The following is a 12,548-nucleotide window of genomic DNA, read 5'->3' on the forward strand; positions in this document are numbered from 1 at the left end:
TTTTCCTTTTTTCCCCCCATTTTTCCAGATGATCCAGTATTGATGCTGGATTGTGGAGGAGAGTGTTAGGGTGTGACTCTGGAAAGTTTTGCCCTGCACTCGTAGTTGCAGTAGGAAGGGGGCTGGATGCCACCACCTCTGTCCTTCTAGGATGCATCACTGCAGCCCCTTGAGGGACCTTGCACACCCTTGGCTCTGATACCTTGCAGAGCTGGAAGTCAGAGAGAACCAGTGCTGTGTGGTTTGTTGGCCAGGGTCCCACAGGTGTCAGAGGTGGAGTCTGCAGGCTGTGCTCTTAAGGTAAGGTTAGATCTCCAGAATGAGGGAGAGAAGGGATGTTTTTGTACACAGAAACCCACAACTCGGGTACTATTCACAGTGGAAGGTGTTATGAGGATAGTTCCCCCTGCATGCCCACCCCCATGATCCAGTAGGCCCCTAATAAATTCCTTGCAGTGTATACCTTGGAACCATGAACTGGGATGTCGTAACATAGGATTTTGATGTACATCTTGGTGTTAAAAAGGAAAGAGACCTTGAAAGTTCATTCTAGACTTGTCCTTGGTCTCAGACAAAGTTAAAACCAAACTAATTTCAGAGAGGGGCTGTGTTAGGAAAACAAAGGATGTTAAAGCTCATCTAATTTTCTGCCCTGCTCTTGAAGGGTTACTCCCACTCTGCAAAGTGGTTCCATTAGTGTAGGGTGTTGGGGTCACATTGAGGTGACCTGCAAGTTCTCTTGATTTGCTATAGCTTCATTACTGTGGAGATTTTTGGAAGATTGATGCCTTTCTGAAATTGGTATCTCTATGTGAGGTGTTCAGTTACCGAGGCAGTAATGCAAACCTTTAGCGGAGGCATAAGAATTCCTGTTATCTGAGGCTTATCTCTCATCTTACCCAGGGTAGGGTAATGCAACTTTTAACAGCTAGCATCTGTCCTAGAAGGATTGGAGGGGGGGCTAGAAAACCTTAGTTAGCTTAAGCCCTGGAAATGTTTCAGCCGTCTTTGTTCTAGAAATCTGCCTTTTTTTTTTTTCTAGATTTCTAGAAATCTAGAAATCAGTTTTCCTCATGACATTGAAGTTGTGCTGTGGTGTAGGTTGGTTACAGCCTGTACTTTAAACACGAACCCCTTAAACACCAAGCAGGTTTGAAGAACAGCTGATACTTAGCAGAGTCCTAGCAAGCCTTCAGCCAGCCGTGGTTCTTCTGAGGGTGGCCTGCCCACAACAGCAGTGAGTTTTGCAAACACTTCCTTAGCGTGGCTGGTGCTGTGGCAGGAGGAACAAACCCTCTTTTGAGGTCCTCATAGCAGCATCCAGCAAGGAAGCTGCATCCACATGGGCAGCAGTTTGCTTATCAGCAAGGCTGTACTGGTGAGTACTAGTAGAGCGGTGGGTGTTCTGTCTGAAGACAGCTGAAGTTACTGTATAGGGGGTGTACGTGGAAGGAGTCTGCGTGAAGTGTGGTCAGTAGGCTGAGGCGAGCATGGGGCAGTCCCCTCAGCTAATGTGGTGAGCATCAGTTGTCAGGCTGGAAATCTGAGATACCATCCTCGGACTGGGGGAGGCTCAACTACAAGGCGGAGGTAATTACTGACTTAAAACACTCACAGTGATTGTGCAATGTTTCCAGGCACTAAAAGACACATTGCCTACTTACTGAGACAGGTGAAGGAAAGTAAGACCCTCCTGTCAGTTGCTGGGTGGGTGTTTCTTGCGAACTGCCTTTGGTTCCAGAAAAAGGTTGCTGCTTTCTTCAAGTAGGGCATGGTGTTTTACTTGCCACCTCATACTCTCAGAGGGTTTGAACAACGAAGAACACTTAGAGCTTAGAGACTGTCAGTGCAGCTGCCTTGTGCACTGCTACTTCAGCATCGAGCAAAGAGTTGGTTTGACTGAGTGCTTAGTGAGTGCCATACTTTGTAAAGGCCTGACACCAAATACCCTCCAGGCTGGGGGTAGCTGGTACTGGCTGAAGCAAAAATAGAGTGGAGAGAGGGCTGCGAGTTTCCATCCTTTGTGCAGAGCTGCAGTTTGACACTGCCTTGCTGATGAGATCTCCATTTTGTCTTTGCAGTATGCGATTTCTGGGTGCTATTCTGATTGCTCTGAACTTCTTGTCCAAGGGGCCTTGGCTGGCAAACCCAATAGCTATTTACCCTGCCCACCTTCCAGTACCAGTGAATTACTGCAGGTTGATGCCTGGTAGCTTTTCTACTTGAAAAGTTGCTGTGTTTGACTATGCTGGGAATCTGAAGGAGGAGTTGCGTTCTTTGTTACGGACAAGCAAGGTTCAAAGAAATGTCTGTCTGATGTACCTTGAACTAATTTTAAACTGGCATTTGTATGCAGCTAGGTCCTGAGACTTGTGAAGAAGGAGGCTTGTTGGTACAACTGTGTGCTGTGTTATTTCTACAACTGCTGGGCTACATCTAACCATGTAGGAAAAAAAAAAAAAGACCCCAAGAAAGGAATTGTTACGTTTACAAGTTAAGGTTACTGGCTGGAAGTAGGTACAGAGATACTTTCTGGAAGGTGACTGGAAAGGCCTGGTTATTGAGTGTACTGGCTCTTGTCTACAGTGATTGTGAGTGGCAGCAGTATTTTGTCTCTGTGCCAGCTTGTGCCTTGAGTTAGCTGTGTTGGAGCAGTTGACTAGGGAGGTCGCGGACTGCACTGGTTTGTTAACAACATAAAATAGACGATAACCAGATGACCACAGGAGAAGAGGGGAGTGTAATTTTTAAAGTTGAATAGCTATGTTGGAAGAGCTCGCAAGTATAGACAAGTCCCCAGGAGAGTAATATTGCATTCTTTACGTGCTCCAGGTTTCCTTCCTCATTGCAAGAGTAAGATGTAAAATTTCCTGTACAGTTATCATAAGATAACTTGAGAATTGCAAATAATGCAGTTCAGCTTAGTCGGGGGTCAGTGGGGTTCTCCTAAGCACTGAAAAAAATTCATTGGCTTGTGTACCCAGCTTAATGTTGCCACAGCACCTTAGGCGACAAGTATTTCCTTTTTACTATTTGGTTTGACTTATTCTACGTGCTGAGCCAGTTGCTTTGCTGTGAATTGTACCAGCTTCTATAATGCTACAGTGGTAGTATCTAGGCTGAGTAACTTCGGTCTGTTCAGTCTTTGCCATTTTTCTCCTTTAAAATCCATCATTTTGAGCTCCAAGCTGGCACTAAATACAAACCTCTCTAGTGGCTTTCTGCTGGATAGCTTTTGATAGAAAATTTAGGCATTACTGGCAGAGGCTTTGACTAAGCACATAGTTTTGATGGCTTATTAGTGAAAGGGGGAGCTTTATTTTTGCAGTGACAGAGTTGGGATGGTGAGGAGAACGTTTTTTTTTCTCTTGTTGATGTGTTGACGTTATGCCAGATGTAGCCTAGCCTGTCTCCCGTAGTGCAAACTGCAAGCCTAGTAGGAGGATTGGAGAAGACCCTTCTTTTGGAGCCTATATGCACAATCCTCAAAACCTGGAGGAGCTCTTAGTACAGGAACTGTGCCACTGAGATGTCTTGACTTCTGCCTGACTCTGTGCCTGTGGGAAGAGGTGGTACTCAAAATCCCAGTCCTAAATTGATTGTAACGTCGGCTACTGAAAACTGTGGCATTTAAATTCTGCAGAAACAGAAGTGAACCGCTGGGGTGAAACTGTGGCTTTGTGATTACCAAAGCTTGTTATGTGGGGAGCATCTGTCCTGTTGATTTCAAACTTGGTGGGATGTAGAAGCCATATGCTTCATTGCCTGGGAGGTTCATTTTTTGTCAGCTTGGGTCTTGGTTTTCTCAGGTGGTGTTTTTTCCACTTCCTCTTGTGAGGAAGAGGGGGAGTCAACAGACTTCCTAACATGTGCAGAAAAGCTTTTTGTTTCTTGGTTAAAAAAAGTGCAGCTTGAACACCTGTTGCCTGGTAGATGCAAGCCAGCTTGAGCCATTCCTCTTGGCTTTCTGTTACCGTTTTCCCCAGGTTTCAAAGGTATTTCTGGCTCTTCTCCCCTGGTGCCATAATGTATAGTGGATCTTCTTTAGACTACAGTCCTCAAGGTTATGGCATAAATCTGTTCTTCTATAGTGCACCATAATTTTTATCTTATGCCTTACTTTACATGTTTAAAAAATGAGGAAGTCGGAGAGAAATTTGTTTATATCAGTTTGCTTAAAAGATTGTTTCTGTGCCTGTAGGCAGAGGCTTACAAACTTTTAAATGAAAACCACATAGAAGAAAGACTTGAAACTTTGAATGTTCCTTTCTCGTGGCCGCATGGCCAGCTAATGGTTTCTTGGATGTGTTGGGACTTGTTTATGTGTGGAGTTAATAAAAAATGGCTATTCTGTGGTAATTTAAGTCATTCACACCCTCCTGTAATCTGAATTTTCAAGTTTAAGCAAGTTCCACATTTCCATTTTAAAAGCAATTAGGGGACTTCTTCACAGTGTTCTATCCAGTCCAACAGAAGTGTCTCCTTTTGAACATGTGTGCAGCTTCTGGAGTCCAGAAGCAAACCACCCAGCTAACTTGAAAGGTTTCGGCTAGAGCGTGGTAGCTGCTGAGTATCTCTTACCTGCCCCTTCTCCAGTAGTGCTCCGCTGGAGAGGTATGCGGTGACGTGCTGCCTTGCTGTGTGAAAACCCTTCTGTTAGATGCTTAGAACCTCCTGTATGTAATACTGTCTCGCATAGCTGGAGTGCCTGCAGCAAGGAGCAAGACCAGCCCATGCTAGAGGGCAGGGCAGGGGCCAATATTCAAAGGTACAGACAGGAAGACTTGGAGGAAAACTTCTGCTGTGCTTTTATGATTGCTTGAAGCCACCCTCTTCTTTTGCCTGTGCTGCCATGGGTAGTTGGAGCCGTGTCATTAACCGTTTTGGTTGAGGATGCGAAAGCTCAGAGCACTGCTTTTGGAGTTGGTGCTAAGCTGAAATGAGTGAGAAACTGTAGCTTCAGCAACGAGAAAAGGCGTGGCTTTCTTGTAGTTTCAAACCAATGTCTCTTAGAAAGAAAAAAGGTGTTCTAAGAGTATCAGTTGGAGTATTGACAATTCTAGAATTTGAAGTCAAATCGCTCTTGAAGTGACTTGAAGCAAAATGGTGAGACTTTGGTATGTTCTTTAGGTGGTTCAGTTTGGGGTAATGGTCACAAGCAATAAGCTGTCATGGCATTAACTGAAAGCCCGAGGTGCCGTGTGGGCAGTGGCAGCTCATGCTTCCTTGCTGCTGGGGGGGGTTAGGTTTTGCTGGTGAGGAGGGAGTTTAGTCTACAAACACAAACAATCCCTTCAGGCTGATGGTAAGATTTGCCAGGCAGTTGGCAGAGGTGAGTCCCTGGATGTACAGAACCAGTTTTGATTGCTGTCAGCCAGTGGGGATTTGAACTGGCTGCCTGGAACGGAGGGACCTGCTCTCTGTAGGTGACACATCCTGCCTGATGAGTAAGCAGAGCAGCCTGTGTGGGCAGCTGGGGCATGTCTGCCAACACTCGTAGGGTTAGGGAATCTCGAGACCACAAGCCTCTGTGCTGCATCTCGATGCTGTGCTTGGTGGTGTTAAGATGTGGCAGTTTTTAAGTCTGGCCAAGGAGGATGGAGGTGAGATAATGAACTGAAGTAGTCTGTCGTGTGAGGTGTGCTTTTGTTTCCAGGTTAGGGTTCTTGTGTGCATCTCGTCTGCTGTCAGGTCCACTTTGTTTTATTAAGACTTCTGTGGAGGCCTTATTTGCTCTAACACAAGGTACTTGGATTTGCTGCCACAGTGACTCCAATTAGTGAACTTGTGCCTCCAGCTTTCTCCCAGCTGTTTACTGAGCCAGGTGTCTGCTCCACAGCTTCTTCCCTTGCTCTGAGCTTGACCTGCTTTCCTCGTGCTGGCGGAAAAAGTAGGGCAGATTTCTAGCTTTGGGTATTATTAGACAGGAAACAACAAAAAAAAAAACCACTGTGGATTTTTATCACTGCCTCCTGAAACAGCTAACTGGTGATGAGGGAGTGCTTCAGGATGCAGAACGGGGGTGTTGAGAGCCCTGGTCTGTGGGAAGCTGGAGGGACAGGCCCAGGGTCTGTTCCCTGGTTGCTTGGAGGGATATGTTTAATTGCAGATGGAGGGACCAGGAAAAAAAAAAAAAGGTGCAGCTAGGTTCCTAATGAAATCTTCAGACAGGAGAGTTTCTAGAGTTGAAGAATGTAACAAATCCCAGCCATATAGATGCTTTTTTACACATAAGCCAAAAACTTACTTCAGAGGTGACGCTGTTCCTCTGAATGGCAGGAAAGTTTGGTCCAGCCTTTCTTGTGTATGGCCTTGGTTTTCAGGACACCATGGGCACTCTTGGTTGAACTGCATCTAGACTGTGCCAGTGCTGTTTCCTGGACATGTGTAGTTGCGATGTAACAGAATTCAGCCTGGAAACAGCTTGAGCACCTAGTTTATGAAAATTACTCATTTTACATTCCTGGAGCCTAGCGTTGTGCTCTATCTTGCTGGCCAGCTGATGCCATTGATTGTTGAAGACCAACAGTCAAAACAGGATCCAGACCTCTTCCTGCTTTCACTTCTTAAAGCAGATGCATTTCCTGGTGACCTGCTTAAGGATTTTGTCTCTACCTTTTTGGGTGGGTGGTGATGGTGGCAGTTGCAATAATATTGATTACTAATCAGCTGTTCCTTAAGCCCCTAATTTACTGTCTGTCACTAAAACTTGTAGGGGACTGATGGGTAACTGCTGTTGTGAAGAATAACCAAAGATTTTTGTCCTGACCTACCTTGTCTGATTCCTTAAAATAGAACAATGCTGCTCATATCCAGCTTATCACAGCTTTGCAGCTGTATATGAATAACCTATTTTGTGACATGCTTTCAATCTTTTTTTGCTCCAGTCTTAATTTAACCTATAATACTGTTCTTTTTCATTTCTTTCAGAATGGACTGCTGAATTGGGAATTATTGCAGACTCAACAGTACAGCACTGCTTGTTGCTTCATCTATTACTAGTTATTTAAATTGGACTTTTAATATCCTGCCAGCTGCTGTTCACACACACATGGTGCATTGTTGCCATACTCAGAATTGCATCTTTGAAACCCAGACCCTCAGTAACCTTCATCGAACAAAGAGGCGACCTCCTGCATACGTTTATAAAGGGATTTTTTGGACCTACTGCCCTCTAGCTTTCTTGCTGGTGCTGTATTTCTAAGACACTATGGAGCCCAGTATGGAGTACTGCCTAGCCCAGGTGTTGCAGAAAGATGTTGGAAAGAGACTTCAAGTTGGCCAGGAATTGATAGATTACTTCTCAGATAAACAGAAGTCAGCTGATCTTGAACATGATCAGACTATGCTGGATAAAATGGTTGATGGACTGGCCACTTCTTGGGTAAATTCCAGCAATTACAAGGTAAGACTTGTCAAATGGAATGTGATTACACTCCGAAGTTTCAATGTCAAGTGCCACGTGATCTAAGTGAAAGTTGTATAGTAGACTTTCTAATATACTGTTCTGTAAGCTGATAATTATGCTGAATGAACCATTCTTGTCCCATTTCTTGGTAGTTGGTAGCCAACACGATATTGAGGACTCAAGGCAGTAAAAATTCAGTAAATGAGGTTTTGATAAATGGATTTAAATTTGGTGTTATCCTGGTTTCTTTGTGTACATTGTTAGCTGGTGGCATGCTTTGATCATTCCAGTAGTTAGCAATGTTGATTTCCTGCTATATTAAAAAAGTGAAACTGCAAAAAGTATATATAAACAGCAGGATTTTTCACTGTCATTAAATCTTGCTAGATTTTTTTTTTCCTATTTTCTGGGGGCAACTTAATTACAGTTGATCTACTGTACTTAGCTCACGAAAGGTCGTGTGTATGTCTGTGTATGCATGCATGTTCTGTTGGATTTGACAATGTTGCAGTGAGTTGGTAGGACATAGAGCTGCGCTGCCTTGATACTCCCTTTATGTTGCTTCATCTTCCTACAGGTCTTAGTGAGGAAGTCCTGCCACTCCCATGTGCTGTGGGAGTGGGGAGGGGTTCTCAGCTGTGGCTTGGAAAGCTCCTCCTGGTCCCTTCATGAGGCACTCTGACAAGTCTAAAAGGGTACTTAAGCTGTTGTATGGGACCTAATAGGAAACTTTGTTCCTTTCTGCTAAGTCCAGAAAAGTCTGAGCGCTCAAGTTCCTATAGAGCTGAGCCTCCAGATGATTAACTGAGAGTTGTAATGGAATTCTTTCCTGTAGAAGTGGAGAGACTAGCCGTGTAGGTTGCAAGTGCTCTGAAGCTCAGCATCCTCGGATTAATTTAAACTATTTTTAACAGAAATTTTTGCTGAGAAATGGTTGTGAGATTGCAGTGGATTTGTCAATGTGTTCTGCACAGCTGCGTTTATTCCTCTTAATTTTTGTCAGCAAGCAGCTGAGGTAGAAGCGATTTGGCAAGTAGGAACAAAAGAACCCCCACCCCCCCCCCCCCCACCCCCCCCCAAACCAACAAACCACCAAAGCCAGTATCATTTCAGTAAAAGGTCCATTCTGGTGAAGCTCGTGAAGTCTTAGTTTGTTGTCATGAACAAGCATTGTATGTATAATTTCCTGAGAGCATTGCATGATGTTACTCCCCCTTTTCTTGCTAACTGCCTTTTCCCTACAGACTTCTGTGATTCTCAGTGGAAAGGTAACCCAAGTACAGTAAACTTGAAACGTGCTGTTTGCATGGATTTTATGAAGTGATACGGATCGCAGATCTATGCAGTACTTACTGCATACTTGCAGTATGCAATTCCAGCATCACACTTAGTTAGCAGAATTCCTTTCAGGATAAATTGTTCTCTCTCTCTTCCACCTCTCTCCTTCCCAGCCTTTTGTCTGTTGGAACTACACATTTTTATTCTGCAGTAACAAACTGGTGGCCCTTCTGTACTGCAGTGACTCTGTTCCAGAACTCATGCTGCTGAGCTGGCTGTTCATTAATGTGCGTGTTCTATAGATAGCATTTGCTGTGTTTAAGTTCTAGTAAGCATAACAGACATCTCGGATGTCTGGAGGGTGTTTTCTCGGTGAATAAGTATAATAGAGGACGTGAAACCTTGGAGTGGGGCAAGCTGGCTATCTGGGGGTTAGCAATGTGGTGGGGTCTGCTTCAGTATCCAGCCAAGGTTTAGTGTATCACTGTGTACCAATCTCTTCCTTTTGTTTTAGTGCCTTCCTCTGTGTTACAGTCACCTTCTGAACTGCTTGTGGGGTGGGGGTTCAGAAGCTCAGATCTGTCTGGCGTGAGGGAGAACAGGGTGGCTGTGTCATCTGACCCCAGTCATGGATTAGTGTAACAACCTTGAGAGTGAAAGGCCGAGCATGGCTGCCCTGGAACAGCCATCTGGAGGGCTAAACTGCCGTTGTTCGGTCACCGTTGAAAAAGCTGTTAGCTTTGCACTCTGCTGCTCTGCTCACCTCACTCCCTTCATTTGGAAAAGTATTGGCTTAAAACAAAGATTGAGATCATCTGCATGGTCTGAAATTTCCTGACACTTCAGTGATAACGTGTGTGCTCGCAGAATTCGACTGAGTGTGGGTAATGGGACACGTTGTGTTGGGACAGCACCCAGTTGATTCATTGCTCCTGTCCGTCTAGGACTATTCTAATTCAACATTTGTGCTTACATATTATCACCGAGGAAACGTCAGTGAGCCGAAGAGAAGTGACATCTCTGAGTCAATTCAGTTCAGTTTGGTTTAAAGGGAGCCTCAACTGATCATGAAATTCCTGTGCCTCTGCAGGGAGGGCTCAAGCTGTCTCCCTCACTGGCTTACAAGTCTGAGCTATGGATGTTATAGCCATCCTTGACATTTTTAGGCTTTGGTGGTTTTCCTGTACATGGTTTCTATTTTAACCTGACACTACTTTGTGAAGTCCTTGACCTCGGGATGAGGACTGGAGACAATTCGATCTTTTTCAAGTGATGCACCAAAAAAGCAATGATGGAGGGGGAAGAGGTGCTTCTCTTTCCTTGGTGCTGTCCAAGTCATAAAAGCATCATGTGTGGAACAGTGAGACGTAACACTTCTGATAGCACTCAGCACTCGCAGTCTTCTGACAAATGGCCTTGTGACCTGGTCACTGATTCCTGCTGCATATCAGGCAGCTGCCTTAGGTGCAGGAGGCACTTGGATAGTTCAGGATGCTTTTCAAGTCAAGGCAACATGTGGGTTGTTACCTGAAGCAAGGCTGCGAGATCCAGTGCAAGGCCATTGCGTATGCGTGCTTGCCGGGAGTGTGCCTGAACTGCACCCAACAGGCATTGCCTGGCCTGTGTTTTGCCAGCAGTGCCTTCAGGTGGGTGGAAGACCTGAGACTAGTGCCGTGGGAAAAATGGAGTCTTCTTGAGAGCTCTTGCTCTTCTCTGGAGCTCAGTTACTTAGAGCAGGCAGCCTATGTTTGCATGGGCACTAGGAGCTGTGGGGTATGCTAGTGAGGCTGGGCTGGGGAATGTATTTGAGAATGCTGCAGACCAAAGAGGAATCCTGCCTCTGTTCCATTTCTTCACATGCTTTGTTTGCTTGGTCTGTGCCATGTCAGGATGGTGGTTTGGCTTGAGTCCGTTTCTTCCCCTGGCTAAGCAAAAAAGTGAGAGTTATTTTGCAGATCCTTGAATCCCTGAACAATAACTAAGGCCTGCACTGAGCTGTCTGTCTTGAGACATGAAGCAAAACATGCAGCAGCATCAGGAGCTTCAGCATGTCCTCTCAACTTCACAATCCTATGGCAAGGTGAGAGAGCTGAAATTGTTAGTAATTTCTTGGTGAACAATCTCACTTTGAGTTGCTCTGTGGCAGTGTTTAGTAGTGCTGCTGTTAAGTACACAGGATCTCCTGACTGGTCTGCGGCCGATGTACCTTTCTCAGTATGTACACTATCATGTGCCATTGATGTTTCATTTTGAGATGTAGTGTAAAGGAATATGTCCAGGATCTTAAAGTGGTATTCTACCAGCCTGATATTCCTAGAGGTGAACTGAGTGTGTTTGGCAGTGGCCTTCTCTTTCCTGCTTCTCCACAGCAGGTGAGTATTGTACCATTGCCTCCATCTAGCAATAGGGATGAGGTCTCCTGCACCTTTTTTCTTCCCTGTGACGTGTGCTCTGTGCTGTTGTAGTTGAGGTTTACACGGAAAGTAGCCCTTGCTATTGCTGGTTCGTTTTTGACTAGCAGCACCCAAGAGTGAACTCAGCATAGAGATTTGGTGGTGATGGAACCTTTGAGCAGGTCAGGATCCGACAAATTGAGAAGAGGGTTTTACTCCATGTTTTCTTATATTGCAGAGTGGTGGGAGAAACCCCTTTGAAGTAAAACTGGGTGGGGGTGTGGGGGTTTGCAGTAAGGAACTGAATGAAACTGGGGTTTTTTCCTGACCTTTGGCAAGTAGTGATTTTTTTTTTTTAATTATTATTTTTTCTGGTTGCTGCACTACTCTCACTGCACAGGCTATGTTTGCTAAAGAGAGTATCTTACCCTTGGACGGGATGATCCCTTTGTCCCAGTGCAGCTTGATCTGTGTGAGGCTGTGCCCAGCAGCCCACAGGACTGGGCTTTGCTTGTGAGAGGAGAGTTAGGATCTGACTTGTCCCCAGCCACCAGGGTCTGTAACCACTTCCACTTGTGGAGGCCTTCTGGCTGACCAAGCAAGGTTCTGTACTGGTGGACCCAGTCTGCCAGGGTGGGTGTTCTGCAGGGCTGTGTCGTGAGCTTTGTTTGTGTTCATGTGTGTAGGACTTCAGATTTGATTTGTTTAGTTCCTAGTTAATTTTGATACTTAGAGAGGCATCACACTCTTTAAAATAAAATGTGGGGTGGGATGTTACAGAGAAATTTTTTTAGATGGTGAAATATTGCAGGGAAACTTTTATTTCCCCTAACAAAACTCCTAACAGTGTTAGAGAAAGCAGCCTTCCATTTGGATCTGTTTCTGAATATCGAGTATTACAAGAATGTGCTTCACTGAGCTGAAGAGAAATAAAACTTACATAAATTAGCTGGCTTTCTTAAACTGTGTATTGAATTTTTTTTCTTTCTTTGCTAATTGAGGGGTAGAACAGATGGTGCAGGCTTAGTTTAAAGTGGCATCCATTAGAGTTACTTAAGCTGATGAATGGTAGTTCACTATAAGCATACATTTGTTCTCTATGCCATGTTTATTTTGGTTGAAATTCAGTGGAAGAAATCCTGATTTAAGAAATAATTATCGTGCATGCTTATGGGTTGATATGATAATTTGGTAAGCATGTTCTGTTGAGTATTTAGTGCACAGGAGGAAAAAAAAGACTTCACCATCTGGGGAAGGAAAAAAGGGACTTGTAAAGGGTTTCCAAGCAGCTGCTGTTAGCTGGTGAGTTTTGGGATGCTGGAAGGATGTGAGGATTAGGAATACATACATTCATTTAGCAATTTCATCCCTGAAAACCTATTTACATGAAGCTGTAATTGCTAATAAAAATGAATTAAATTAGTTGTGATTCCCAAAAGATATGGGAAGTGAACTATGGAGCAAGAGTG

At 44.6% G+C, this 12,548-nt stretch overlaps 1 protein-coding gene across 16 annotated transcripts in view; it reads left to right on the forward strand.

The window, feature by feature from the left end:
• CLASP1 (cytoplasmic linker associated protein 1) overlaps positions 1–12,548 on the forward strand; it is a 185,075-nt gene that overhangs the window by 5,452 nt on the left and 167,075 nt on the right. For all 16 annotated transcript variants that reach the window (XM_040602654.1, XM_040602652.1, XM_040602653.1 and 13 more), the window contains exon 2: positions 6,931–7,405. In XM_040602654.1, the coding sequence (XP_040458588.1) occupies positions 7,211–7,405 (195 nt within the window). In that variant the 5' untranslated portion in view covers positions 6,931–7,210. The remainder of the gene's footprint in view (positions 1–6,930; positions 7,406–12,548) is intronic.

The sequence above is a fragment of the Falco naumanni genome, chromosome 8 (assembly GCF_017639655.2).
Source record: "Falco naumanni isolate bFalNau1 chromosome 8, bFalNau1.pat, whole genome shotgun sequence".
NCBI lineage: Eukaryota > Metazoa > Chordata > Aves > Falconiformes > Falconidae > Falco > Falco naumanni.